Source organism: Lipomyces oligophaga, assembly GCF_038497815.1.
Source record: "Lipomyces oligophaga strain CBS 7107 unplaced genomic scaffold V1516scaffold_2, whole genome shotgun sequence".
Taxonomy (NCBI): domain Eukaryota; kingdom Fungi; phylum Ascomycota; class Lipomycetes; order Lipomycetales; family Lipomycetaceae; genus Lipomyces; species [Lipomyces] oligophaga.
Window position 1 is genome coordinate 1,174,687 of NW_027117786.1, and position 20,609 is coordinate 1,195,295.

General features: G+C 41.8%; 10 protein-coding genes across 10 annotated transcripts; 3 read left to right on the top strand and 7 right to left on the bottom strand.

Annotated features, from left to right (window-relative positions):
- Nucleotides 1-123: 123 nt before the first annotated feature.
- V1516DRAFT_671243 (uncharacterized protein) lies at nt 124-2,925 on the bottom strand. The gene has a single exon (XM_066921527.1). The coding sequence runs from the start codon at nt 2,744-2,746 to the stop codon at nt 548-550; it is 2,199 nt and encodes a 732-aa protein (XP_066779066.1). The 5' UTR covers nt 2,747-2,925; the 3' UTR covers nt 124-547.
- On the bottom strand, nt 2,926-4,129 carry V1516DRAFT_671244 (poly polymerase and DNA-ligase Zn-finger region-domain-containing protein). Its single transcript, XM_066921528.1, has 5 exons — nt 4,004-4,129; nt 3,818-3,953; nt 3,513-3,767; nt 3,412-3,460; nt 2,926-3,361 (listed from the first exon to the last, which is right to left on the bottom strand). Exons 1-5 carry the CDS (start codon nt 4,017-4,019, stop codon nt 3,125-3,127), a joined length of 693 nt encoding a protein of 230 aa, XP_066779067.1. The 5' UTR covers nt 4,020-4,129; the 3' UTR covers nt 2,926-3,124.
- A 367-nt stretch (nt 4,130-4,496) lies between these two features.
- V1516DRAFT_710646 (Gaa1-like protein) lies at nt 4,497-6,903 on the bottom strand. Its single transcript, XM_066924250.1, has 3 exons — nt 6,307-6,903; nt 5,273-6,263; nt 4,497-5,226 (listed from the first exon to the last, which is right to left on the bottom strand). The coding sequence occupies exons 1-3, from the start codon at nt 6,579-6,581 to the stop codon at nt 4,543-4,545; spliced, it is 1,950 nt and encodes a 649-aa protein (XP_066779068.1). The 5' UTR covers nt 6,582-6,903; the 3' UTR covers nt 4,497-4,542.
- V1516DRAFT_671252 (Sec34-like family-domain-containing protein) lies at nt 6,791-8,680 on the top strand. The gene is made up of 5 exons (XM_066921529.1): nt 6,791-7,373; nt 7,427-8,138; nt 8,186-8,277; nt 8,321-8,454; nt 8,503-8,680. Exons 1-5 carry the CDS (start codon nt 7,174-7,176, stop codon nt 8,610-8,612), a joined length of 1,248 nt encoding a protein of 415 aa, XP_066779069.1. The 5' UTR covers nt 6,791-7,173; the 3' UTR covers nt 8,613-8,680.
- Nucleotides 8,681-9,518: 838 nt separating this feature from the next.
- On the top strand, nt 9,519-11,514 carry V1516DRAFT_197229 (phosphoribosyltransferase-like protein). Its single transcript, XM_066918726.1, has 3 exons — nt 9,519-9,964; nt 10,051-10,136; nt 10,182-11,514. Exons 1-3 carry the CDS (start codon nt 9,739-9,741, stop codon nt 11,457-11,459), a joined length of 1,590 nt encoding a protein of 529 aa, XP_066779070.1. The 5' UTR covers nt 9,519-9,738; the 3' UTR covers nt 11,460-11,514.
- Nucleotides 11,414-12,354, bottom strand: V1516DRAFT_671257 (thioredoxin-like protein). Its single transcript, XM_066921530.1, has one exon. It carries the CDS (start codon nt 12,253-12,255, stop codon nt 11,569-11,571), a length of 687 nt encoding a protein of 228 aa, XP_066779071.1. The 5' UTR covers nt 12,256-12,354; the 3' UTR covers nt 11,414-11,568.
- A 31-nt stretch (nt 12,355-12,385) lies between these two features.
- V1516DRAFT_197158 (NADP-dependent oxidoreductase domain-containing protein) lies at nt 12,386-13,989 on the bottom strand. Its single transcript, XM_066918724.1, has 2 exons — nt 13,557-13,989; nt 12,386-13,505 (listed from the first exon to the last, which is right to left on the bottom strand). Exons 1-2 carry the CDS (start codon nt 13,585-13,587, stop codon nt 12,517-12,519), a joined length of 1,020 nt encoding a protein of 339 aa, XP_066779072.1. The 5' UTR covers nt 13,588-13,989; the 3' UTR covers nt 12,386-12,516.
- A 3,688-nt stretch (nt 13,990-17,677) lies between these two features.
- Nucleotides 17,678-18,237, bottom strand: V1516DRAFT_634311 (60S ribosomal protein eL31). The gene is made up of 3 exons (XM_066919991.1): nt 18,121-18,237; nt 17,992-18,066; nt 17,678-17,945 (listed from the first exon to the last, which is right to left on the bottom strand). Exons 1-3 carry the CDS (start codon nt 18,190-18,192, stop codon nt 17,739-17,741), a joined length of 354 nt encoding a protein of 117 aa, XP_066779073.1. The 5' UTR covers nt 18,193-18,237; the 3' UTR covers nt 17,678-17,738.
- Nucleotides 18,238-18,449: 212 nt separating this feature from the next.
- V1516DRAFT_671270 (mitochondrial 54S ribosomal protein mL58) lies at nt 18,450-19,292 on the top strand. The gene has a single exon (XM_066921531.1). It carries the CDS (start codon nt 18,532-18,534, stop codon nt 19,216-19,218), a length of 687 nt encoding a protein of 228 aa, XP_066779074.1. The 5' UTR covers nt 18,450-18,531; the 3' UTR covers nt 19,219-19,292.
- On the bottom strand, nt 19,213-20,510 carry V1516DRAFT_671271 (uncharacterized protein). Its single transcript, XM_066921532.1, has 2 exons — nt 19,608-20,510; nt 19,213-19,556 (listed from the first exon to the last, which is right to left on the bottom strand). The coding sequence occupies exons 1-2, from the start codon at nt 20,379-20,381 to the stop codon at nt 19,350-19,352; spliced, it is 981 nt and encodes a 326-aa protein (XP_066779075.1). The 5' UTR covers nt 20,382-20,510; the 3' UTR covers nt 19,213-19,349.
- Between the last annotated feature and the right edge of the window lie 99 nt (nt 20,511-20,609).

Sequence of the window (20,609 nt, forward strand, 5' to 3'; positions counted from 1 at the left end):
TAGAAGTTCATCCAAGAAATTCTTGGATCAGTATTACTAATGGATCAGGTCAAAGTATTTGGCTGTTTACAGTCAGCGGATTATTATTCACAGATTTTAGATCTGAAAAGCGATGAGAATTACCTGCAACTTAGCACAACAGCTGATAGTTGACGAGTAGATAAGATATCGGACAAGCCAGACTGAATCTCGACAGTGCTTCGCAATAGAAACCTGTCTTGGACACGGAGCAAGCTAGTCTATCAATGAATCTCTTCTGATCATGAAAGTGTTTTTCTGCTAAAGCATCTCGTCCAACTGATGAATAGAGACTGGCTTGTCAATTATCTCAAAACTCTAGCTGTTAATCGCTACTATTTTTGAAATATCTGCAAAATTTAACTCCTAATTATGGAACAATGATTGCCAATACATTAATTTCGTAAACGAGGGACGATATGCCAAAACAAATATAGAATAAGCCAAGCGCCTTAAATCCTTATATAGTCCTACTACTCATCCAAATATGAGGGACCTTTATGCAATAGAAAAAAAGAGTGAATAAACATCATGTTTGCCGAGTTACAAAATTTAATACTTTCTGACCAACACCTAGCTGCAAAGTTTGATCTTGTAAACTTCTCCCAGCCGAATTCGCAAGTGGCGACTGCTTCCCGATAGATTGACCTGTAATAGTAGACGTGTCATCGTCATCGACAAAAGTATTTGAAGACTCTCCAATATTTTCATCAACTCCAGGACCGTCATCTCCGTCACTGTCCTCCTCAACATCTTCCACATTCAAAGCCTCATCAAAAGTTCTCTCATCATCGTCCGGAGCCAATCGACCCATCATCGGATCATTCTTCGTGTAAGAATCGCTCAACAAATCTGCTTTCGCATATTCTTTGTTTGACAACTTTCGATCACTGTAGAAATCCAGTTTAAGCACTTCCCGACGAGCAACTAAAATCGCTTGATGAAGCGCTTTGCGCCGAATACTGAGATCTCTCGGAGTCATATTCACAAAATCTAAATCAATATGTTCTTCATGAATTTTCGAATGTGCCACAGCAGCCGCTTTAAATTCCTCCCCTTCCCCCTCGATTCCGGATAACCCTTTCGATTTTCGCGTGTAGGATCGAATCTGGCGGTAGTAGTACAACAATGATCGCAACAATTCGCGTCTAGATTGTTGAAAAACCAGATAAGAAACGATCTCCTCCATTAGAGAACCCAATAATACGATATCCTCTCCACCTTCACACACAAACCTCTCGATGGAATCAATTTTTTGCCGATCAAGTCGCTGTCGACGTAACTTGCGTAGTAAATGACCAATACTAAACATTCGTGCACTTCCTGGCAATTGTTCATCTTCATCTTCATCTTCATCCCCATCGTCATCTAGAAATGAAAAGTCATAGTCAAATTCTTGTTCCTCTTCGTCAGGTTTAGAGTCCAGCTCCTGCTTAACGATGCGACGAATTTCAGGGTGTAGAGCGGAACTATCCGCCTCATTATGCTCTTGAATCGCAAGTAGTGGTCTTGAAGTGGCAAAACTATCGACAGCATTTCGCTGCTTGATATTTTTGATCATATTCTTGCGTGCCCGCGCTTTAAACCAATAAGATTCAACAGTAAAATATTCCGGTGCAAAACCTTCCACAACTGACGATGGCTTTCGTTTCCGATCACGGTCAAGAATAGGTCCTAAAACATCTAAATCCAAATTATCAGACGAATCTAAATGTTTAACTCGTTGCCGCTTTCTAATCCAACGTCGCCGCCTAACGAATGAAGTGAACCAGTTATGCGACCCGTGCCAGTTCCGAGAACGAAAGTAAAATGCATATGACCAACCCTGACTGTCGACATCATACGCCATGTCGATATACCAAGTATGCCATGCCCACTCCCATGAGGGATCTGGAACGGCGGCGGTGAGAATATCAACAGGGGAATACTGATTTTCTAGGTCCTGCCATGACGGAGGATCAATTTGAACCAGACTCTGGGATGAAAACAACGGCTCGCCGAAAAAGAAGAAACCACGCTGATTCTCATAGAGAATATCGTAGTCTGAACTTGAATCAGTGTCCGAAATGAATTTGGCCAAATGCTGTCTTCGACGATCCTGCATGTCAATTTGCTCCTGCAGCTGCTTGTATCCTTTTTTCCTATACTTCGACGGGATAACCGGTATCATGGCGCCATCATCGTTGATAAGATACTCACTTTCGTCGCCCAAATTGTCGAATGAAGTCGGACAGCAAATGCAAATGCACGAAAAAAACCGCAAGACCGCTCGTTCCAAACCGGCACCGCATCGCCGTCGGTAGGCTCGTAGTTTATGAGGAGTCTCGTTGCTCAGTAAGGGTGCTGATTCATCAACATTTTCATCAGCGTTCTCGGTTTCGGTTTCGGTTTCGGTTCCGACTTCGTTATTGTCGCAGTTGCTACTGTTATCGTCTTCACCTGCGCCCGTCGATAGATTTGGTGGAGCAGCAATCTGAGCTCGCGATTCACTTGGAGTTCTCGAGCGATTGGCAGGATACACTGGGCTCTCGACGGATCGAGGCTGGTCTGAAATAAGTGGCCTATACCCTTCTTCGTCATCCTGGTCGTATCCAGAGCGGTCAATCAATTGAATTCGGTGATGTGAACGTCGTTTACGAGCACCCTTTGAGCCGGAGGCATTCAATATACTGGTGAAGTCATCAGCAGGGCGTATGATCGCTTGGAACAAGGACGACATGGCGCTCATCCGCTGAGGGTCCAGCTTAGTTAAAAAAATCTATGTCGAGGGCACTAATATTGAATTTAATCAAAAATGAGTAATAGCTATTTTTGTTGTGTTAATACTAAAAGAGCCAAAATTTATATTCTTCTGGTCTAGTATCCGCCACTATGAAGATCTACTCTTCTTGACCAAGTGCAAAGCGGCGTCGAAATTTAGAGTGCGATGGGTAGACGATGTGACGTATTCGGCGAGCTTTGGTTTATCGGTAAATGCAAGCGGCGGGGTTGCTGTGGTAATTTCTGAATTGGGAAATAAGTAAATAAAATATAGACCTCTTGCGATTGGCCAGCTTGAAATTCATTACTGCTATGATTCGTACTACTCCTTTCAGTCCATTTGAACTCAAGTCCTTTCAGCTTCTGCTACGGTGGCATCTGTCAAATTGTCGTAATCGACGAATATGAACTTTCTCGGCCGTCCTCTGCTTCTTTTAGTTGTGGACGTGGGCGGAGGTGCTGGGATTTTGAGTTTCCTTGGAGGCTCTTCGCCTTTCTTCGGCCGGCCACGCCGTCGCTTTTCAGGCAGTTCGCCGCGTAGACGTGCTGCTTCGATTTCTTGTAGTCGAGCCTTCTGTGCTTTCTGTAGATCGTGTTGGCAGAGAACTGTCTTAGTTACGTGTTCAAACTTACTCCCTTCTCTGCTTCAGATAAGCGCGGTCTTCCACGTTTTCGGATTGAGCTAGTCTGGTTAGATAAATAACAGACGTAATGAATCCGGGATAATTACTGACTTTGACTCTTTCACTACATTCACCTTTTCATTTTGATCCTGGTGATGATTGTCCGTTCCATGCCCGTTCATCGGTCCATGTGTTTCATGTAGATCAGTTGAATCTACGTGCGGACCAGATGTTTCCAGTTCATGTGTCACTGTACTCTTTACGATTTGTTGGCTCTCGGAATCCAGTTCCGAAAAACCGTCAAGATCATCGAGATTCTTGATTTCTTGCTTGATATTGTCCATTACTCGTTTAGTAACACATTTCCTTCTGTAATCAGATTCCTCAATCCGTCCAACTCAAGAGCGATAACTGACCAGTGTCGCCATTGAAATGACTGATGCTCGGCTATAGTGACATATACGCCCAGTCGTAGTTCACCTTTCATTATTTTCAATCCTTGTGATTTGCATTCGGCGCCTTGACAGGCTGCTCGTGACGATTTTGATATTTCTTGACCGTATGGTCAGTTCGACGAGGTAACGAAAACAGACTATACATACCAACTCGATATACCATTATTATATTATTATATTATTATATTATTATATTATTATATCATTGAATTATTATTATATCTAGTATTATATTGCGTACTGGAATGATACTAATAAATTAAATATTGATAGTTAACTAACAAAACTATATAAACAATAAAATATTTTGTATGTTGTTTATTCACTTCCCAATACAGCGCTTCAATCCAACCCAAGTGCATTACTCGTCCATTTCGAATACCTGCCCTTCAGCTGTTATTAGTTATTAGACTCTCAGATTACCGTTATTTTGAGAAAAATTTCTATGTTCCTTTGATGGAGAAACTTGATTTTGCGCAGAAGGACATTCAGTCGTGTTAATTACAATAACGTGGTGCTGTAGGTCACGAGTAAGAATATTGAGTTTATCCAATCTATGTAAAATTGCTTAAATGCAGACATATTTGAAATATAATAAGAATAAATAACTTTGAGTTATTTGCTAGTCTTAACTGATCATATTGAGTTGATGAGCAATGCAATTATGTAGCTGACTATATACAATATCATGATGAAACTTTTTCCTTCTCTCTGTTACCTTTCCTAGTCCTCATTTTCCCTTTCAATTCTCTTTCCTGTTCCTTTTCCTTTTCCTTTTCCTTTTCCTTTTCCTGTACCTCTATCAATTTTTGCTCGTGTTCCTGTTTACTTCCCTTGGGAATTTGTTTGTCGATCATGTCACCACTTTCATCTCTCTTCTCCCAAGTATTCACAGAAATAGCAACAGCAGCACAAGTAACGACCCAAATCGGCAACCATACCAAAAATATTGTCAATACAAACACACTGACTCCTAATCCTCGATAGTTCCACATAATCCCGGTTATGAAGTCCTCTAAACCGTCACCAGATGGATAGACAGCATAATAAAAATATACCGATATACAGATCCAAGGACATGTGATGGTCAAGCAAACTGCAGAGCATAGTGATGTGAACAGTTGCTGGACTTTGGTCGACGGCTGTCTCACAATGACTAAATTTCCAAACGGGAAAAATAAAACTCCGAGAATTAGTGCTAGCGAAAAGTTCAGAGTACTCAGAGTAGTAAGAAACAGACCCACGTAGATCAACGAAAAAGCCCGAATACGATTAATGAACGACTTCGTCTTTTCTGCAATCCCGATTCTAAATATTATCGGAAGCATCAGGCTCACAATACTGACACCAACCATTTCCACAAGTAAATACTCACCAGACGTTAACTCAAATCTATCAAACTACCAAAAATCTTACCTTCAATGGTGTCCAAACTGTAACAATAAATACGAGAACGCAGCCCAGTAGTACATTAATACAAAATGCCAAGGCTGGTAACAAGGTTGATCTGCCTGAACGGTTCGAAATATAGAATAAATAGATCCCTTTGACGGTAAAACTAGCCCCAAGCAAGATTGCGGAGGGAATGTAGGTACCTATACTAACAAACAACCAAGGAGACAACATTAAGTAAAAAAAAAAAGATTGATGAAAATGTTCGAGTAGATTGTTTATTGAGCGCAAGGTTGACTCAGCAAGCTTTCCATATTCCATTTGACTAATCTTGCCATGTTCAGAGACTCGAGCAGTCAACGTAACGACGTCGATCCGCCATCCACTGAATGGTTCATGGCCATGACCCCTCTGATAGAATCCCGCAATGGTTTGGTCCATGATCCCATGAAACAAAGTTTTTGCGCGGTTTTCATATTTCTTGTCCGGTCCTTCTACGTTCTGGATGACAACATTCATATGCATGTGTCCACATATTAGTACTACCGTATTAATTAAATCCAGATTTGGCAGCTGGCCCTGATATCCTGCATAGTGGACCTCAATGGCGTCGATGTGTTCTTCTTGGCCTGGGAAATCCAGCACTATTCCACCTTGAATAGACCCACTGGAAGCTGACAATGCGCTTTGATGATAATCCTCGACCCATTTGCTCAGACCAAAACTGGTATCTGACGGGATCACTAGAATGATGTCTTTCGACCAAATAGACCACTGAGTCAAATATCGAGCTAAGGCAATAGCCAGAGCAACACCACCTTCGTTAAATTCCCCCTCAACATTGATCCATGGCGCAATGAGAACCATCGACTCGGTCGTATCTCCTCGAGGAGCATGTAAAACTCCATAGACATTCACACCTGCCTTGACCTCATTATTGTGTGAGACCGTCCACCAATGTGAATCACTTTTATATCCGATATCACGCAAAAAACTAATGAGCGCTTCAGTACGTCTACTTTGGTTAGCTGTGCTTAACAGAACGCAAGCCAACTTACTCTGATTCAGATGCATGTTTCAGTATTCTAATTTCTTCTCTGAAGGCTCGAACTATATTTTCTTCCGAATCACGAAAATAGGTGTGCGCTTGCCCTGGTAACAGCGCATTTTCGGAAATATACGTTCGTCGATATTGTCCATCTAAAGGCAACACAAATAGCCAGGCCAAACCTCCGATTGAAAGTAAGACTGATAGAACAGGTACTAAGGCGGTCAGCGACCGAAATCCGCTCTTGCGGAAAAACCTTCGCTTGAACTTAGTTAAAAGTGCCATGACTGGCGGATGTGAAAACCAATTGAATAATTAGTGTCACTTCAATCCCATTATATAATAAATGAAGACTTGATCTGTTCTGGCAAGGGTGGGAATCAATTCCACCAGGTTGCAGGGATATATGCGACAACATTTCGCGTATACGGCCTCAATTGCTGTGTTTTTGGTTATATCGTCAGTGATTTCCTTCATACAACCAAACATGACAATTAATTATAAGCGATAGCTTATTTCCATGCTCTTTATTAACACAACCGACTGGATCCAGCTTATGAAAGACTTATTTTGAGGCGATAATGTATGATGATTGGGCGTATCACGTCAGCCCTCAACAGTACGCGCCTCAGCCAGCACCGCAGAAGCATCGTCGACGTCGAAAGTCGATTCTTCAGGATGTCGCATTAGAGCATGTTTCCCTTGTAAGTTGAGACAAGAAATGATGCTATGTTTGAGGTAGAAGGATGGAAATCTAAACTTTCAGTCTCAGGATGGTCGGCAGGGATTACGGGAAGTAGTGGAAGAACTAGTCCAGTCTCAAAAGTCAACGCACGAAATTCCTGAATATTCTGTTCCAATTCGACGAGTACATTCAATGTCTTCGATATTACGATTACGACGAGGCAGAGGTTTCACAAATTCTGGTTCGTCATTAAGCTCGTATTTGATCACTTATCCATTCACCAAACCGGAGAAGTCAACAATTCGGCAGGCTACGACCGAAAAGGCACAATATCTGAATCTCTATGATGAAATGCAGAAGGAACTACAAGAAGCTGAAGACTTGAATTTTGTGTACGCATTTACATTTTAATCTGTACAGGGCTTAGTGTTGCTGACGAAAACAGACAATTTCGCGATACTGCGCAGTCACATCTTGAATCGTGCCGGGTGTTCATGCTTCAAGCTGATAGAACACTAAAATTTCTTGATGCCCTTGCTCTTGGCTTTGACTCTGTCAAGCGCCAAACTTCCAGTTTTCAGGCATCCTGCGATGCGCTATCGGTAGAACAACAGAGACTGGACGCTCTGGCAACTGAAATTGAGAATCATTTGGTACCTTTTAACATGCTCGAAGAAATTACAAAGCGATTAAATGTTCCAGGAACAGATTTTGTCGCGCATGAGGGATTCAAACAAATGTTGGCAACCTTGGACCGATGTATCGAATATACAGAGACTCATCCCAATTTCAACGGTATTGATCTCTATCAAATGCGATTCAAACAGTGTATGACTCGAGCTCTGACTTTGATTCGGGTTTATTTTATCAACAGTATTCGCGAAGTGACGAATGACGTGCAATCCCGTATTGCTGCAAAAGCGTTAAATGATGCGACTCAGTCGGCGCTCTTTTACACAAAGTTCCGAGTGGATGCGCCGATTTTGCATGGACTGATGGAGGAAATACAAACAAGATCAGAAGGTCAAGAAGAATATTCTAGTTTACTGGGCGACTGTTTCAAATACTATAATGGAGTTCGCGCTAAGTTGGTTTTACCTGTGATAACAAAACAAGTGACAGACATGCGCAACACTCTAAGCGATCTGTTACAGTTGGTATGTAAATATGATTTAATGAGGAGCTGATGACTGATATTATATAGACTAGACAGAGTTTGGCATATATACGAACCGTATGTTCGGATGAATATGAGTTGTTTTATGCCATTTTTCCCCAGGGGGAGGATGTAGTATAGTAAGTCACAGGCCGAAGATGTGAGTAGCAGCTAATGAAATAGTGAATTGCTGGATAGTCTCTGTGAGCCTCTTCAGGATATATTGCGGAACAGAATTATTCACGAGAAGAAAGCCGAAGTTTTATATGAGTTGTGCTCTCTCCTGCAAGGGTTGTCAGCACAGGAGGGCGACTATAGTGAGTCTTCTGAATCGATTGACATTGTACAAAACTAACGGCATTTAGTGGACGAGGAATATTTTGGTAATTCAGCGTTGGATCTGGGAAGGCTATTTCAATCTACCTTACAAGACGCGCAGATGAAACTAGTATTTCGCATGCAGGCATATAGTTAAATTCATTGCATGATATAGAACATCGAAATCCAAACTGATTGAATCCTATTAAAATAGATATAACTCAGGCAAGAGATCCAAAAAGATAAACCTTAAGTAGTGGGATGTGTTGGCTCGACGGGCCGATCTGTAGGTGCATCTAGATTGAGGGTGTCACGGTCATCGGCCAGGGATGACTTGCTACTTGACACGAAGCTCGACGGTCGAGAGCCTGAAAACTGCGATCGTTTGGCCGCTGTAAGTTCCTGAAGATCTGGATGAGTGGCATTTAAAAGCTGTGCTTGATATATATCTCTCGGGTGGACTCTTCTTCCCTCAACTCCGTCCTTGACAGCCGTTGTAGAAAGACCTGACATTGTTGACAACCTTGACTCTGGTCTTGAGGGCGGGGCATTGGAGTTTTGAGAGCTGTTCTCATTATCATTCTCATTTTCATTCTCGTTACTGTATCCATACACATATCCGGTTAGCTCCGCAGTCGGTTCTGAGCTGAGATAGTCCTGTAAAGTCGCTGAGTAAGTCGATGAAGGAGTGTCGAGATTCGCGTTCCGTAAGCTATCCGGTGTCGTTGGAGCCTGGACAGACATGGAATCGACCGTTATAACTGAAGCGTCCTCCTCAACCATTTCTTCAAATTAGGTCGATAACTTCAAAATAATAAGTAGATTAAAACAAAAAGCTGCGATTAGAACTAACGCAATACAATGAATTTTCGCTAATCCCCAAATCTTAAGGTCGATATCCCTGCCTTATATCTGCATTAATGGTGATGATCTCCACTGGTGGGCATATGACATCATATTAGTCGGAACATTCACGTGATTAACCATGAGAGCGTTGGGAATTACTGTATCGGGAAGATATGCGTATCCTGCATAACTACATTATCGAACTGACGGATGTGCTTTGTCCCAACCAGAGAGGATACTCAATGGCTGATTTTTTTTTCCGAACGCCGACCAACATTCAAATACTGGACGAGCAGAACGGCAGTCCGCTTTAAATAGGCTCAAGGCTGGCTTGCACTTGGCTATATTTGATTATCTTGTTTTTGTGATCAATTGAGCGAGCTTTCGAGTCTTTTGTGGTCAGTTCTTGTCTCTTGCGAGGTAGATTCTTTGCTATAATGTGCGGAATCTGCGGAATCCTGCTTGCCGACTCGTCGGCTTGCGCAGCTCCTCAGCTCTTGGAGGCAATGAATTTCATGCAACATAGAGGGCAAGATGCTGCTGGAATAGTCACTTGTGGACCGCGTGGACGTTTGTATCAGTGCAAGGGTAACGGCATGATAAGAGACGTGTTCAATAGTCAACGTCTTCAGGGCCTCATTGGAAATATGGGTGTTGGTCATTGTACGTTTTTGGATGATAGGCGTTTGAGGACTAAATGCCGATTCCACAGCATCAGTCAATTATTTGGGCTAACGGTAAAAAAATAGTACGATATCCGACGAGCGGGACGTCTGCAAACTCCGAAGCGCAGCCTTTCTACGTTAATTCGCCGTATGGTATTATTTTATCTCATGTAAGTCTGAACTGTTCTCATAGCACCTTCATACTAACGAAATAGAATGGCAATCTCGTCAATGCGCCAGAATTGAGACAATATCTTGATCAAGACGTGCACCGGCATATCAATACTGACTCGGACTCAGAGCTGCTGTTGAACATTTTCGCGAGCGAGCTTGAGAAAACAGATAAAGTGCGAGTGAACGACGACGATATTTTCACTGCTTTGGCTGGCGTTTTCCGGATGTGCCGTGGTGCGTTTGCCTGCACGGGTATGGTTGCTGGATATGGCTTGATTGCGTTTCGGGACGCGAACGGCATTCGACCGCTCGTATATGGTGAACGAGTGAACGCCGACGGATCTGTTGATCATCTGATGGCTAGCGAGAGCGTAGCTCTGAAGGCGCAAGGTTGTAAAGTCTTCCGCGATCTTCTCCCTGGTCAAGCGATTATCATCCCCAAGGCAACGATGAAGCCGATTGTTCGGCAAGTGGTTCCCCAGTTATCGTACACGCCAGATATTTTCGAGTACGTATACTTTGCCCGTCCAGATTCAGTTCTTGATGGAATATCCGTATATCGGAGCCATTTGACGATGGGCAATAAACTTGCTGAGAATATCACGCAGCGGTTTGGGGGACTAGAAAAGCTGAAAGAAAACGTGGATGTGATCATTCCAGTTCCAGACACGTCGCGCAATGCGGCCCTGCAACTGGCAATTACACTTGGGATAATATATCGTGAAGGGTTTGTCAAGAACCGATACGTTGGCCGGACTTTTATCATGCCCAACCAGAAAGCGCGGCAGTCATCTGTTCGGATGAAATTGAACGCAATGGAACTTGAATTTGAGGGCCGCAACGTGTTGATTGTCGACGATTCAATTGTACGAGGAACTACAAGCAAAGAGATCGTGCAGATGGCGCGCGAGGCAGGTGCAAAAAAGGTTTATGTGGCGAGCTGTGCACCGCCAATCCGGCATAACCATATCTACGGGATTGATCTTGCCGACACGAAAGAATTGGTTGCATACAATCGGACTGAGAAGCAGATAGCTGAGGCGATTGGTGCGGATGACGTAATTTATCAGACCTTGCCGGATTTGATCGCTGCGTGTAATCAGGAGAATCCTGGCATCAAGGATTTTGAAGTTGGTGTGTTTAACGGTCATTACGTGACGGGGTCTGAGAATGGGTATATTCGGCAACTGGAAGAGCTGAGGTCAGAATTTTCAAAGAAGAAAAAGTTGGCAGGCGGAAGCACTCTTGTCATTGGGGGTGACGGAGAGGGCAAGTCGGAGGTTGATATTGGGTTATATAATACTGGAGATTATAGGTGACGTTGAAATTGCATGAAGATGGAAAGGATGATGAGAAGTTAGAGGAGTCGCAGAGAATATACATGATATTTGCACAGGAACAAATCTAGTAAGGAAATACGAAGATGCATTAAACCAGTGCAGCCAGAGACTTCTCTACAGAGACTTCGGGCTTGACTCCGATGACTTTCGTAACGATTTTGCCGTCCTTCACAATCCAGTACGATCTAGTAATACCGCCTTTTGCGGTTTTCTTTGCACCAAGCGGTCCAATCAATTTATACTGAGTATCAGCTAACAGCGGATAGGGCAGGGACTGTTTTAGTTTAAACTTTTCCTGTGCGGAAATAGAGTCTGCCGAGAGTCCAAAAACGCGGACACCAGCCTTTTCGAACCGCGGATAATCATCGCGGAAACCGCAGGCCTGACGCGTGCAGCCCGGAGTGCTGGCCTTGGGATAAGCAAAAATGACAATTGAACCAGTTAATGTAGAGAGATTTGTTTCTGTTCCTTGATCGTCCGGAATTGAGATGTCTGGAAGTGAGTCGCCGATTTGTAATTCGGTTGAGGGTGATTCTTCTGCAATTTTTGTTTTTGATCCATCTTTTTCGTCAGGTTCATCTTTATCTTTATCCTTCTTTTCATCTTTGACTTTCTCATCGAATTCAGTATCCGTTTTAGACTCTTTCACCGTCTTGTCAAGTTTGGCCCTTTTGACCGGCAAGTCGAGGCCCTTGGTCGAAGGAGGTCCTAGAACTCGAGAGGAGCGACGCAATGTCGATTGGTCAATTGGAGCTTTTTCTTTTCGAGGTGGCATAAGACAGTCTGATAATCAAAAACCAAGCAGTATAATGTATTTTGCTATTCAAAGAATTGAAATGTGTCCTATGTATAACACTTAGCGAATTCAGATAAGACTACCTCATACGTTGTAGGTCAGCCAACTGTGGGGCAAGATAGCACGTGGATTCAGATCTGGTGCCATTGTATCCTCGCTATTGTTATAATTACATAATCACAACGTTACGTAATCCTTGATAATTATAAATAACAATTCCATACTAATAAGATTGAAGAACTAATATTGATAAGAATATTCCAGTTTTCCGAGCCAATACGGCTGGGCATCCATCGAAGCAACACGCGCAGCCTTGTCGAGAGCATCTACAATATCTTGTGGCAGTGGACCTTTCTCCAGAGCGTCCAAATTGTCCATTAATTGCTCATAGGAACTGATACCAATAATGATTCCGTCACCAGTCTGGCCTGCTGCCGGTCCGAGCTTGAGCAAAGAGTGATTAGCGACCCAACGCAATGCTACCTCGATCAAGGAAATGCCAGCATGCTTCGAGACAGCCTCTTCGATGATATCGAGAGCGTCCCAATAAGCCTCTTTGAAATACCGGCTTCTATAGACGCTTCCCTGAGTGCTATTTAAATCGAACCGTCCTTCAGTAGGCTGCGCAGTTTTGCCGTATTTCCCTGAAAGCAGACCACCTGCCAGAGGATTATAGACGACAATATCGATACCATAACGTCTAAGAGCAGGGATCAGCTCTGGTTCAATGACTCGAGTGATGCAGTTATAACGCGCTTGATATAGTGTGGGTTGGACAAGTCCATACTGACGAGCCAGGTCCACCATCTCCGTAACCTCGTAAGCAGCATAGTTTGAGATTCCAAAAATTTTAAACTTGCCCTCTTTGTGCAACTTGTCCATCGTCTTCAGCGTATCGAGAATTGGAGTTTTACGATCAGGAGCATGAAGATAATAGACTTCGACTGAATTGGTATTCAGCTCTTTCAACGAGGTGTTCAAAAATTCCGTTAACCTTTCTGGCGAATGTTCACCTTGAAGTGCAGGGTAGCACTTTGTCGCGATAGTGAAACCGTAGTCTTTGTATCCGGCTTTCGCTGTGAACGCCTCTTGCTCGCCATCCATGTAGACTCTTGCCGTATCAAGCTCACAATATCCTCGGTCCTTAAACATCTGCAGTATGCGCTTAGTTTCACTGATTTCTGTAATCCGTGCAGACGTGACCGTAGGCGGACCAAAGGTCATCATGCCTGAAAAGAAAAATTAGTTTCACTTAAATTTTTTTAAAACAATGTCCTCACCAAGAATAACACGGTTCTTTGCGACAGCCATTTCAGTTCTATCTCCAAGAAATTGCCGTAATTGAATTGATGCTGCAGTAGATATTGTGCGGAGCCATTGTATTCTCGAAGATATTTAAATAGGTGAAGTAAATCCGTCTATATCCATTTATATCCGCCCTGCAATTCAAGCCGATGAGCGCGGATATTAGCTTGCTGTTTGATAACGGATGTTATCGATTTTGACTTCCTGCGGTGTTTGATTTGTTACTTCTCGAAACTTTATCTGAACTGTTACAAGGCCATTTACTCTTTGATTTGGATCAGCGCTTGCTTGATTGATATTTCGAGATTAGCTACGACTTCTCAATCAGGTTCACTCAAGCATCCTAAGAATCTTTGAAACGACATGAGAAGTTGATATGACAAAGGTGTCATAACTATTGTTAGATATTCTTTATGCAACTTGGATTCTACACAGACTTGGAACAATTCTGAAATATTGTGGTTTTGATACAGGCTTCAAGTTACTTTGTGATACTCCAGCATTTTATTCTAGATAAATCCTTATTTGAAACGGCAGATCGGATTTTCTATATTTCAAGTCTGGATTGTAACTGCCAGATACCAATTATTCACACCTGGATGTCTAGCCCTAAGGTAGTCAGAACTAAGCATTCCTATAGAGATTGTCGATTTTGTTGTAGGACTGATTCGGTCAAGCCGAAAACTATCGCGATACCAATACTCGGCCGAGTAATCTACTGCATCATTACTCCAGTGAGGCAATAAACATCTCCGGCTCAAATATGTCGGTAACTAGGACTACTGGTTGATTTTTAATATTTCTGGATTGGCTATGAAGATTTACCAAATTTAGTTATTTCTGACCCTAGTTGATTGGTCCCTTGTAGTTTTCTGTAGAGCCAATAAGTTTTTTTGGATTTCAGAAATTTTGACAATTTAGTTGAATTGATGATATTGACGAGATGACTTTTAAGCGAGTTAGTTAATAATTTTAGATCCAACATCTCCAACATAGAAGGATCTGAGTGAAGTTTGAAATTTAAAGTAATTATCACCATGTACAGATCTGCCTGAGCAAGAACAGATTCGACTTGATTTGTTCTCGTTTATTATTTGTCTGAATGACCTTTGCTGGTGATGAGTTGCTAATTGTAAGGCATTTACTAAAATCTAAAGATCTACTTTATTGCTGAGAATATATATAAGTACCGTGAAATTTTCAGAGACAGAATATCTTTGCCGATGAACTTTGATTTGCGACATATCAACCAGCTTTGCAAACATCTTGTATTTTCTCTCTCTCTCTCTTTCTCTCCCTCTCTCTCAGGAGAGCTGGCTTTCAAGCTTAAGCTGATTTTTCTAGAGAAAACTTCAAACTCAGGAAAATGGGTGTCACTTTCGCATGTTCGATTTTGCTCGATACAAATTAATTGAAGTCGTACAGGATTCTGGATTCTAAATTTTGGGAAAGACGTAGCCTGAAACTGTTTGCTAAAGTTTGGATTTCTGCTGTAGACAAAATACTTTCAATTATACTGCTAAGCATTTTAAATTATTGTGCTCTTCAATGCGCCATATTTGGTATAACCGTACGGCCATTTGAATTCACGATCTCTTATATTGTCGCTCAGGCGCTGCACTGTTTTGATAGTAATAATTTAATTACAACTTTGCTCGGCTTGACTCATACCAGTACAAAGCTACCTTATTTTATTAGATTGGTAATTATTTGTATTTTTTGATCAATTAAATAAATATTATTTATACGAATACTCCAACTTCTCATGCCAATCAAGAATAGTGTCCATCGAAGCTACTCAGGCAGCCTATCGAGAGCGTCCAACAAATCTTGCAACCTCAGATCCTTCTCTAGACTATCTAGATTTGCCACCAGCTGATTATAAAAACTAGCTCCCAATAGTAATACCGTCTCCTTTTCGGCCCGTGGCTGATCCAAGTTGGATTATTGAATGGTCAGCGATTTATCTTCGCTACTCAAGTCAGAGTCTGCTCAGCATGTTTTGAAACTGCTTCTTCGACAAAATTCAAATCGTCCGAGCAAGCTTCATTAAAGTACTGACTCCAATATCCGGTACCCATATAGTGGTTTAGAGAAAACTAGTCGCTAATAAAATCGGTAGCGGTCTTGCTGTAGTTCCAGACAGTGGACCACCGACAAGATGGTTATAGACAGCGAGATCGATGCCGTATCATCAGAAAACAGAAGACGTTGAAATTCGATCACTCTGAAGATGCAGCTGTAACGAACTTGGTATAGCTTTGGCTGAACGAGCCTATTCTGACGACTTAAATCAACAATTTCGGCAACCTCGTGTGAAGTGTAAATTGACATTCCGAAGATTTTCAAGTTGCCCTCTTCGCGCAGTTTATTCATGATCTTGAGCATAGCGAGTATTGGCATTTTGCGGTCCAGAGTATATGAGTGGTATATATTAACAAAATCAGTGTTTAGCTATCTCAATTGATAGCTGATCGAATAGACTGTCACTCAATACAACTGGGGGGGATATTAGCCACCGTCCGATGGTGGACTACCTTTTCGAAACAGGCATTTGAACAAAATACGATGTTGTGGTATGTAGTAGATATAGAAGTATATTAATACCACATTGACCACTTAGGAAAGAAGTTTCTCTATTCAGCTACATTCTACATTCTCACAATACTTCAGTGCAGAGTGTGCTGAGAGATTATTGCGCATATGTCTGATCCTTATATACCCATTTCCCTCAAAATTGATACAACAATCAAATTATTTACTAACTCTGCTGGAGATTTTGATATATCTCTATATCGAGTTTGTTCGTGCAACTGCATCCTACTGTCCATTCCATCTGCGGATGCTCAAGTGCGGTATCTTCCACGAAATCAATAGATGGCATAGAGCAAGATAAAGTGCCAATAAACCAATTGCAAGGATATATCGACGTGCTTGTACGAAATTTCAGATATCAAGATTTGAATCCCTTGCAAACATGAATCGCGGTAGATTCTGCTCAACTCTGAGGCAGATAATCTCAGCGATTCACATAACTTTTAGGTAGCCCGAAACAACGAAGAATCGTGCTTGATTATTTGCTTATCAAATTGAAATTAGCGTTATCTGTAATGTTCGGCTGTTTGTTTGCAATCGTAAGTAAGTGTTCTTGTTAATTCGTTTTACATAGTCTATTCTGATTGTATACTACACCATATTTTGGGCACCTAATGGACCACTCCACTGCGACCAAACTCGTTTGTGGTTGATAGATATGGTCATTTTCTTGGTGCACGACGCAAATATGCAAATTTTCTGACAACAGAGTAATATTGTACGAGAAATTAGATAATTTTGCAAACTGTTTAGTGAAGGATATAGTATGCATATTGGGAACAAGGGCATTTCATTGAAAATTATGATTTCTTTTCTATAGCCATGTGCAGATATAATACAGTGGGCGATCAAATAAGTATTACTTTTTTAAAAACTTTTTTCAAGAAAAAATATCATCAAAATTTTGCCCAGAGAATTTTAGAGATATGTAGATTCATATTAATTAAGAATGGATGTTGAGCTGCTTCAAAGATATGTATAATATACCTTAATTGGCAGTTATTCACGTGATCAGATGAGAGAGTCTCGCAACGCGTGGACTAATATGGAGTTGAAAGTAGTATATTAAGTGAATAATTGTATATGCGAGCATACTAAATAGTTTAGATAATAAATGGTGATCTTTATGCGCAACATTTTGACGAGTATTTATGTCATATATCCTGTATTTCTAGTTGCAATAGCGACGTAATATTTTCTTTAGCTGGGGATTGATGATCAGTTGCCAGCTGTTGATATGAAATCTATAACAGCAGAGGCATTGTTCTACATCCAGTTTTAGTGCAAGCTGAATTTGAAATGGTCCACGACCTAACACTGGAACATATTTTCCGTATTGGATTAAGTTAATCTTTCTCGTTGAGAACTTTCAGAATTAGTTTACAAATCTAATTGCTAATTGGAGATTGGTATACTCCATCTGATGGCAAACGATGGAACATCACAGCTTGAAGATGACATTGGGAGATATATCTGAACTGTAGACAAAGTTCAGCCAAAAGCAATGTAGAACCAGACTTTTATTCGTACCAATATACAATAAATCTAACACAACAAAATGCCTATGACTCCTCAACAACGGTGGTCTGTAGCTTCTTGAAAGAAGTGACGTTGACAGCCTGGACATACGAAAACAAAGGTTCCTTAGCCTTTTCCTCGTCGTTGCGCTTCCGCGAGATACGCAGACGAAGTCTGTATGGGACACCTTTGATACCTTGCTTCCAGATCTCCTTGTTCAGCTGCGGATCAAGACGAACATCCTTAGTACCCTAAATCGTTAGTTATATCAAGCAATACAATTTAAAAAGGTCATACCATGTGCTTGTAGGTAAAGGCCTTAATCTCCTTCACAGCCGTGGGAGCACGCTTCTTGAACTGCACTCCATGAACCTAGTCTGTCAGTATTCTAGGTCTCGTTGAACACTCCTTATTATAAAAACTTACACGCTTGTGAAGATGGATCGTGTAGTCGCGCGTGACGACGTCGGAAAGGGCTGATTTCTGTGTTGAAGCCATTATGTTGCACGATCTCTTAACCAAATATCTAATAATCGCAACAAAGAGGATCTTAAAATTGCACAGCGACGTTTGGTCGGCTGGTGATCATCAACTCCCAATAGTATTGATCGCATTAGGGTATAAGCAGTCACAAGATCAAGAAAGCCCTAATCAGGTGATCTCAGGGTGATTTACGGCGAAGTGGATCTTGATCATCCTCATATCACATGATGAGTATTCCGAGAATTCTCTAATGCAATATATTGAACTAGCTAGTTACTTGGTTTCTACTATCGATATCTGTATTGATATTGGCTTTCTTAATAATATCAGTAATCATTAGAAGTCCCTTCTCTTATGAGATTTTGGTTAATGTCCATGTCAATGAAATTGGCAATGGCGACACCCAAGTCTACTAGCATATCAAAGCATATTTCACAGTTATGGACCTCTACATCTCGACACTTCAGCTCTTCTAGATCGAACTCCAGCACGACATCAGCTGGAACGGAACTTATACATGCGAAATCTAAAGTGACGAAATTTAAAGATCCAGAAAAATTCCGGATACCGTTTCCGACACTGTACAATCCTAAGACGGCAGCAAACCGAGCAGCGCCGATACTTCCTCCCGGATTAACCTACAATCCGCCGCCTAGCTCTGCAAGTCCCTTCGATACGCCCGATATATTTGTTCCTGCTTCTATCCGTGCCAATATTGCCTCTCTACCGTGTCTCAAGGTCCTACCACCACCCCTCAAGACATTCAAAGAAAAGCAATATCATCTTGACGATCAAACTGTGGAAGAGATTCGGCGTCTTCGAAAACAAGATCCCCAGCAATGGACAAAAAAAGCGCTGTCGTTGAAATTTGGCTGCTCGCAGAACTTCGTTCATATAGTATGTAATGGGATTGGCTCGGACTCAGGGAAAGCGAGCTTTTTACGAAAGAGAAACGAAAGTAGAGCGTTGTGGTCGCCGGCAAAACTGCAGTCACGAATTCACAGAGAGAAGCGCAAAGAATTATGGAAAACTGATGATTGATTGCTCTCAATGGACGGAAGTAATACAAATATTGTAAATACACTAATTGAATATATTCACAACTATCAACAACTCTCAAACTCCATACCAAAATAATTATAACCACGACCGATCCATGAAATAAATCAGCATTAATAAACCATGTTTGAGCTGTCTTTGAAGGTATTACATATCTCAGCAAGCTCTCGCTGAGCATCCTTCAAAGCGCCGGTTTTATGATGTTTGGGATATGGTTTAGCGGCAATGTCGATAGCCATCGATCTCAAAGGGAAAGGCTGTTCTCGAGAAATAAGTTCTGAGCCAAGTTCGACTGGACGTAATTCCACAAAATCAAGACCCTAGATCAGATTAGTTGCGTTCAGCCAGACATGTTAGATGTAAGGACCTACCAAAGAATACTTTGGAAGTTGACCTGGATCACTGGCCTCGACAAGTATATACTGGAATCCCCCATCATCGCGAGGAGGAATCACAACGGTATCGACCTCGACTTCACACCAGTTCTGGCTGTATATAGATTCCAGAGTCTTTGGCGTCAAGCATTTGTCCGAAATCGCTTCTCGGACCGGATATCCGCGCTCGTTTTTAGTTTGCATATCCCAGATCGAAATTCGGTATCTGATCCCATCAATACGATTGCGTCGATTCAACACTGAGAGTCCCCATACCACTCTGTATGCACCTGGGAATATGCGGACAGTACGGAAAACATGGAGCCAGAATACCATTTTCAAATTCAGAGTCGAGCCATGCTCCGAAAACGGACAAGGCTGCACACTCCAATACGGTTGCTGGTTCCAGATAATACCCCACCCTGGTGCAGCACAGTAGAATTTGAACTGAGTCCCCATAGCTTCACAAATTAGAGGCCACGAGTAGTTTTTTCCCGCAGTCCGTAGTTGATCTGCAGACTGTTCGCCAAACGAGCCAAACTTTTGGAATATCGTTGCGCGCCAAAAATCGTCACCTAAACACTCGTTAATGCGGTGATTTGCTCGGCTCAAACTCAGCGCATCTCGGGTTGGTAAAAACACTGCGATCTGAGCAATGATCTCAGATGGCAGTGATGAGAGCATGTCAGGACCGCTGTACGGTGATTCGGAGCCATGATCTTGCGTGAAGCTTGGAACTTGGACTTTGTAGAATGATTTGATTATATTCATTCTGAGGTCTATAAATATATAACAAAGTATATCTCATACAATGAATGTCATGTAATATGTGATCTTTGATAGATCCACTATGTACTATTGGCTTGGATGTGCTAATATGCAGGGCTTCATTCTATTGATTGAGAGAGTTGGGACTTGGAGGTTAGAGAGTTCGTGTCGATAAGCATTGCTCAAGTTACTATTTTGTATATATTAAAATTTTATATGACTCAACTCCAT

What these genes read in the sequence shown, in the direction of transcription:
- V1516DRAFT_671243 (XM_066921527.1), bottom strand. Translation starts at nt 2,746, where the DNA reads ATGAGCGCCATGTCGTCCTTGTTCCAAGCGATCATACGCCCTGCTGAT.
- V1516DRAFT_671270 (XM_066921531.1), top strand. Translation starts at nt 18,532, where the DNA reads ATGAGATTTTGGTTAATGTCCATGTCAATGAAATTGGCAATGGCGACA.
- V1516DRAFT_671271 (XM_066921532.1), bottom strand. Translation starts at nt 20,381, where the DNA reads ATGAATATAATCAAATCATTCTACAAAGTCCAAGTTCCAAGCTTCACG. An exon ending in AACTTCCAAAGTATTCTTTG is followed by an intron (nt 19,557 to 19,607) that starts GTAGGTCCTTAC and finishes AATCTGATCTAG; the next exon opens with GGTCTTGATTTTGTGGAATT.
- V1516DRAFT_671257 (XM_066921530.1), bottom strand. Translation starts at nt 12,255, where the DNA reads ATGCCACCTCGAAAAGAAAAAGCTCCAATTGACCAATCGACATTGCGT.
- V1516DRAFT_197158 (XM_066918724.1), bottom strand. Translation starts at nt 13,587, where the DNA reads ATGGCTGTCGCAAAGAACCGTGTTATTCTTG. An exon ending in AAAGAACCGTGTTATTCTTG is followed by an intron (nt 13,506 to 13,556) that starts GTGAGGACATTG and finishes TTTTCTTTTCAG; the next exon opens with GCATGATGACCTTTGGTCCG.
- V1516DRAFT_634311 (XM_066919991.1), bottom strand. Translation starts at nt 18,192, where the DNA reads ATGGCTTCAACACAGAAATCAGCCCTTTCCGACGTCGTCACGCGCGAC. An exon ending in CGATCCATCTTCACAAGCGT is followed by an intron (nt 18,067 to 18,120) that starts GTAAGTTTTTAT and finishes CTGACAGACTAG; the next exon opens with GTTCATGGAGTGCAGTTCAA. An exon ending in CCTTTACCTACAAGCACATG is followed by an intron (nt 17,946 to 17,991) that starts GTATGACCTTTT and finishes CTAACGATTTAG; the next exon opens with GGTACTAAGGATGTTCGTCT.
- V1516DRAFT_710646 (XM_066924250.1), bottom strand. Translation starts at nt 6,581, where the DNA reads ATGGCACTTTTAACTAAGTTCAAGCGAAGGTTTTTCCGCAAGAGCGGA. An exon ending in AAACATGCATCTGAATCAGA is followed by an intron (nt 6,264 to 6,306) that starts GTAAGTTGGCTT and finishes TAACCAAAGTAG; the next exon opens with ACGTACTGAAGCGCTCATTA. An exon ending in CAGTTTGGACACCATTGAAG is followed by an intron (nt 5,227 to 5,272) that starts GTAAGATTTTTG and finishes ACGTCTGGTGAG; the next exon opens with TATTTACTTGTGGAAATGGT.
- V1516DRAFT_671252 (XM_066921529.1), top strand. Translation starts at nt 7,174, where the DNA reads ATGTCTTCGATATTACGATTACGACGAGGCAGAGGTTTCACAAATTCT. An exon ending in GCTGAAGACTTGAATTTTGT is followed by an intron (nt 7,374 to 7,426) that starts GTACGCATTTAC and finishes TGACGAAAACAG; the next exon opens with ACAATTTCGCGATACTGCGC. An exon ending in CAGGGGGAGGATGTAGTATA is followed by an intron (nt 8,278 to 8,320) that starts GTAAGTCACAGG and finishes CTAATGAAATAG; the next exon opens with TGAATTGCTGGATAGTCTCT.
- V1516DRAFT_197229 (XM_066918726.1), top strand. Translation starts at nt 9,739, where the DNA reads ATGTGCGGAATCTGCGGAATCCTGCTTGCCGACTCGTCGGCTTGCGCA. An exon ending in AAATATGGGTGTTGGTCATT is followed by an intron (nt 9,965 to 10,050) that starts GTACGTTTTTGG and finishes GTAAAAAAATAG; the next exon opens with TACGATATCCGACGAGCGGG. An exon ending in ATGGTATTATTTTATCTCAT is followed by an intron (nt 10,137 to 10,181) that starts GTAAGTCTGAAC and finishes CTAACGAAATAG; the next exon opens with AATGGCAATCTCGTCAATGC.
- V1516DRAFT_671244 (XM_066921528.1), bottom strand. An exon ending in AATGTAGTGAAAGAGTCAAA is followed by an intron (nt 3,461 to 3,512) that starts GTCAGTAATTAT and finishes TAACCAGACTAG; the next exon opens with CTCAATCCGAAAACGTGGAA. An exon ending in TATCTGAAGCAGAGAAGGGA is followed by an intron (nt 3,362 to 3,411) that starts GTAAGTTTGAAC and finishes CACGATCTACAG; the next exon opens with AAAGCACAGAAGGCTCGACT.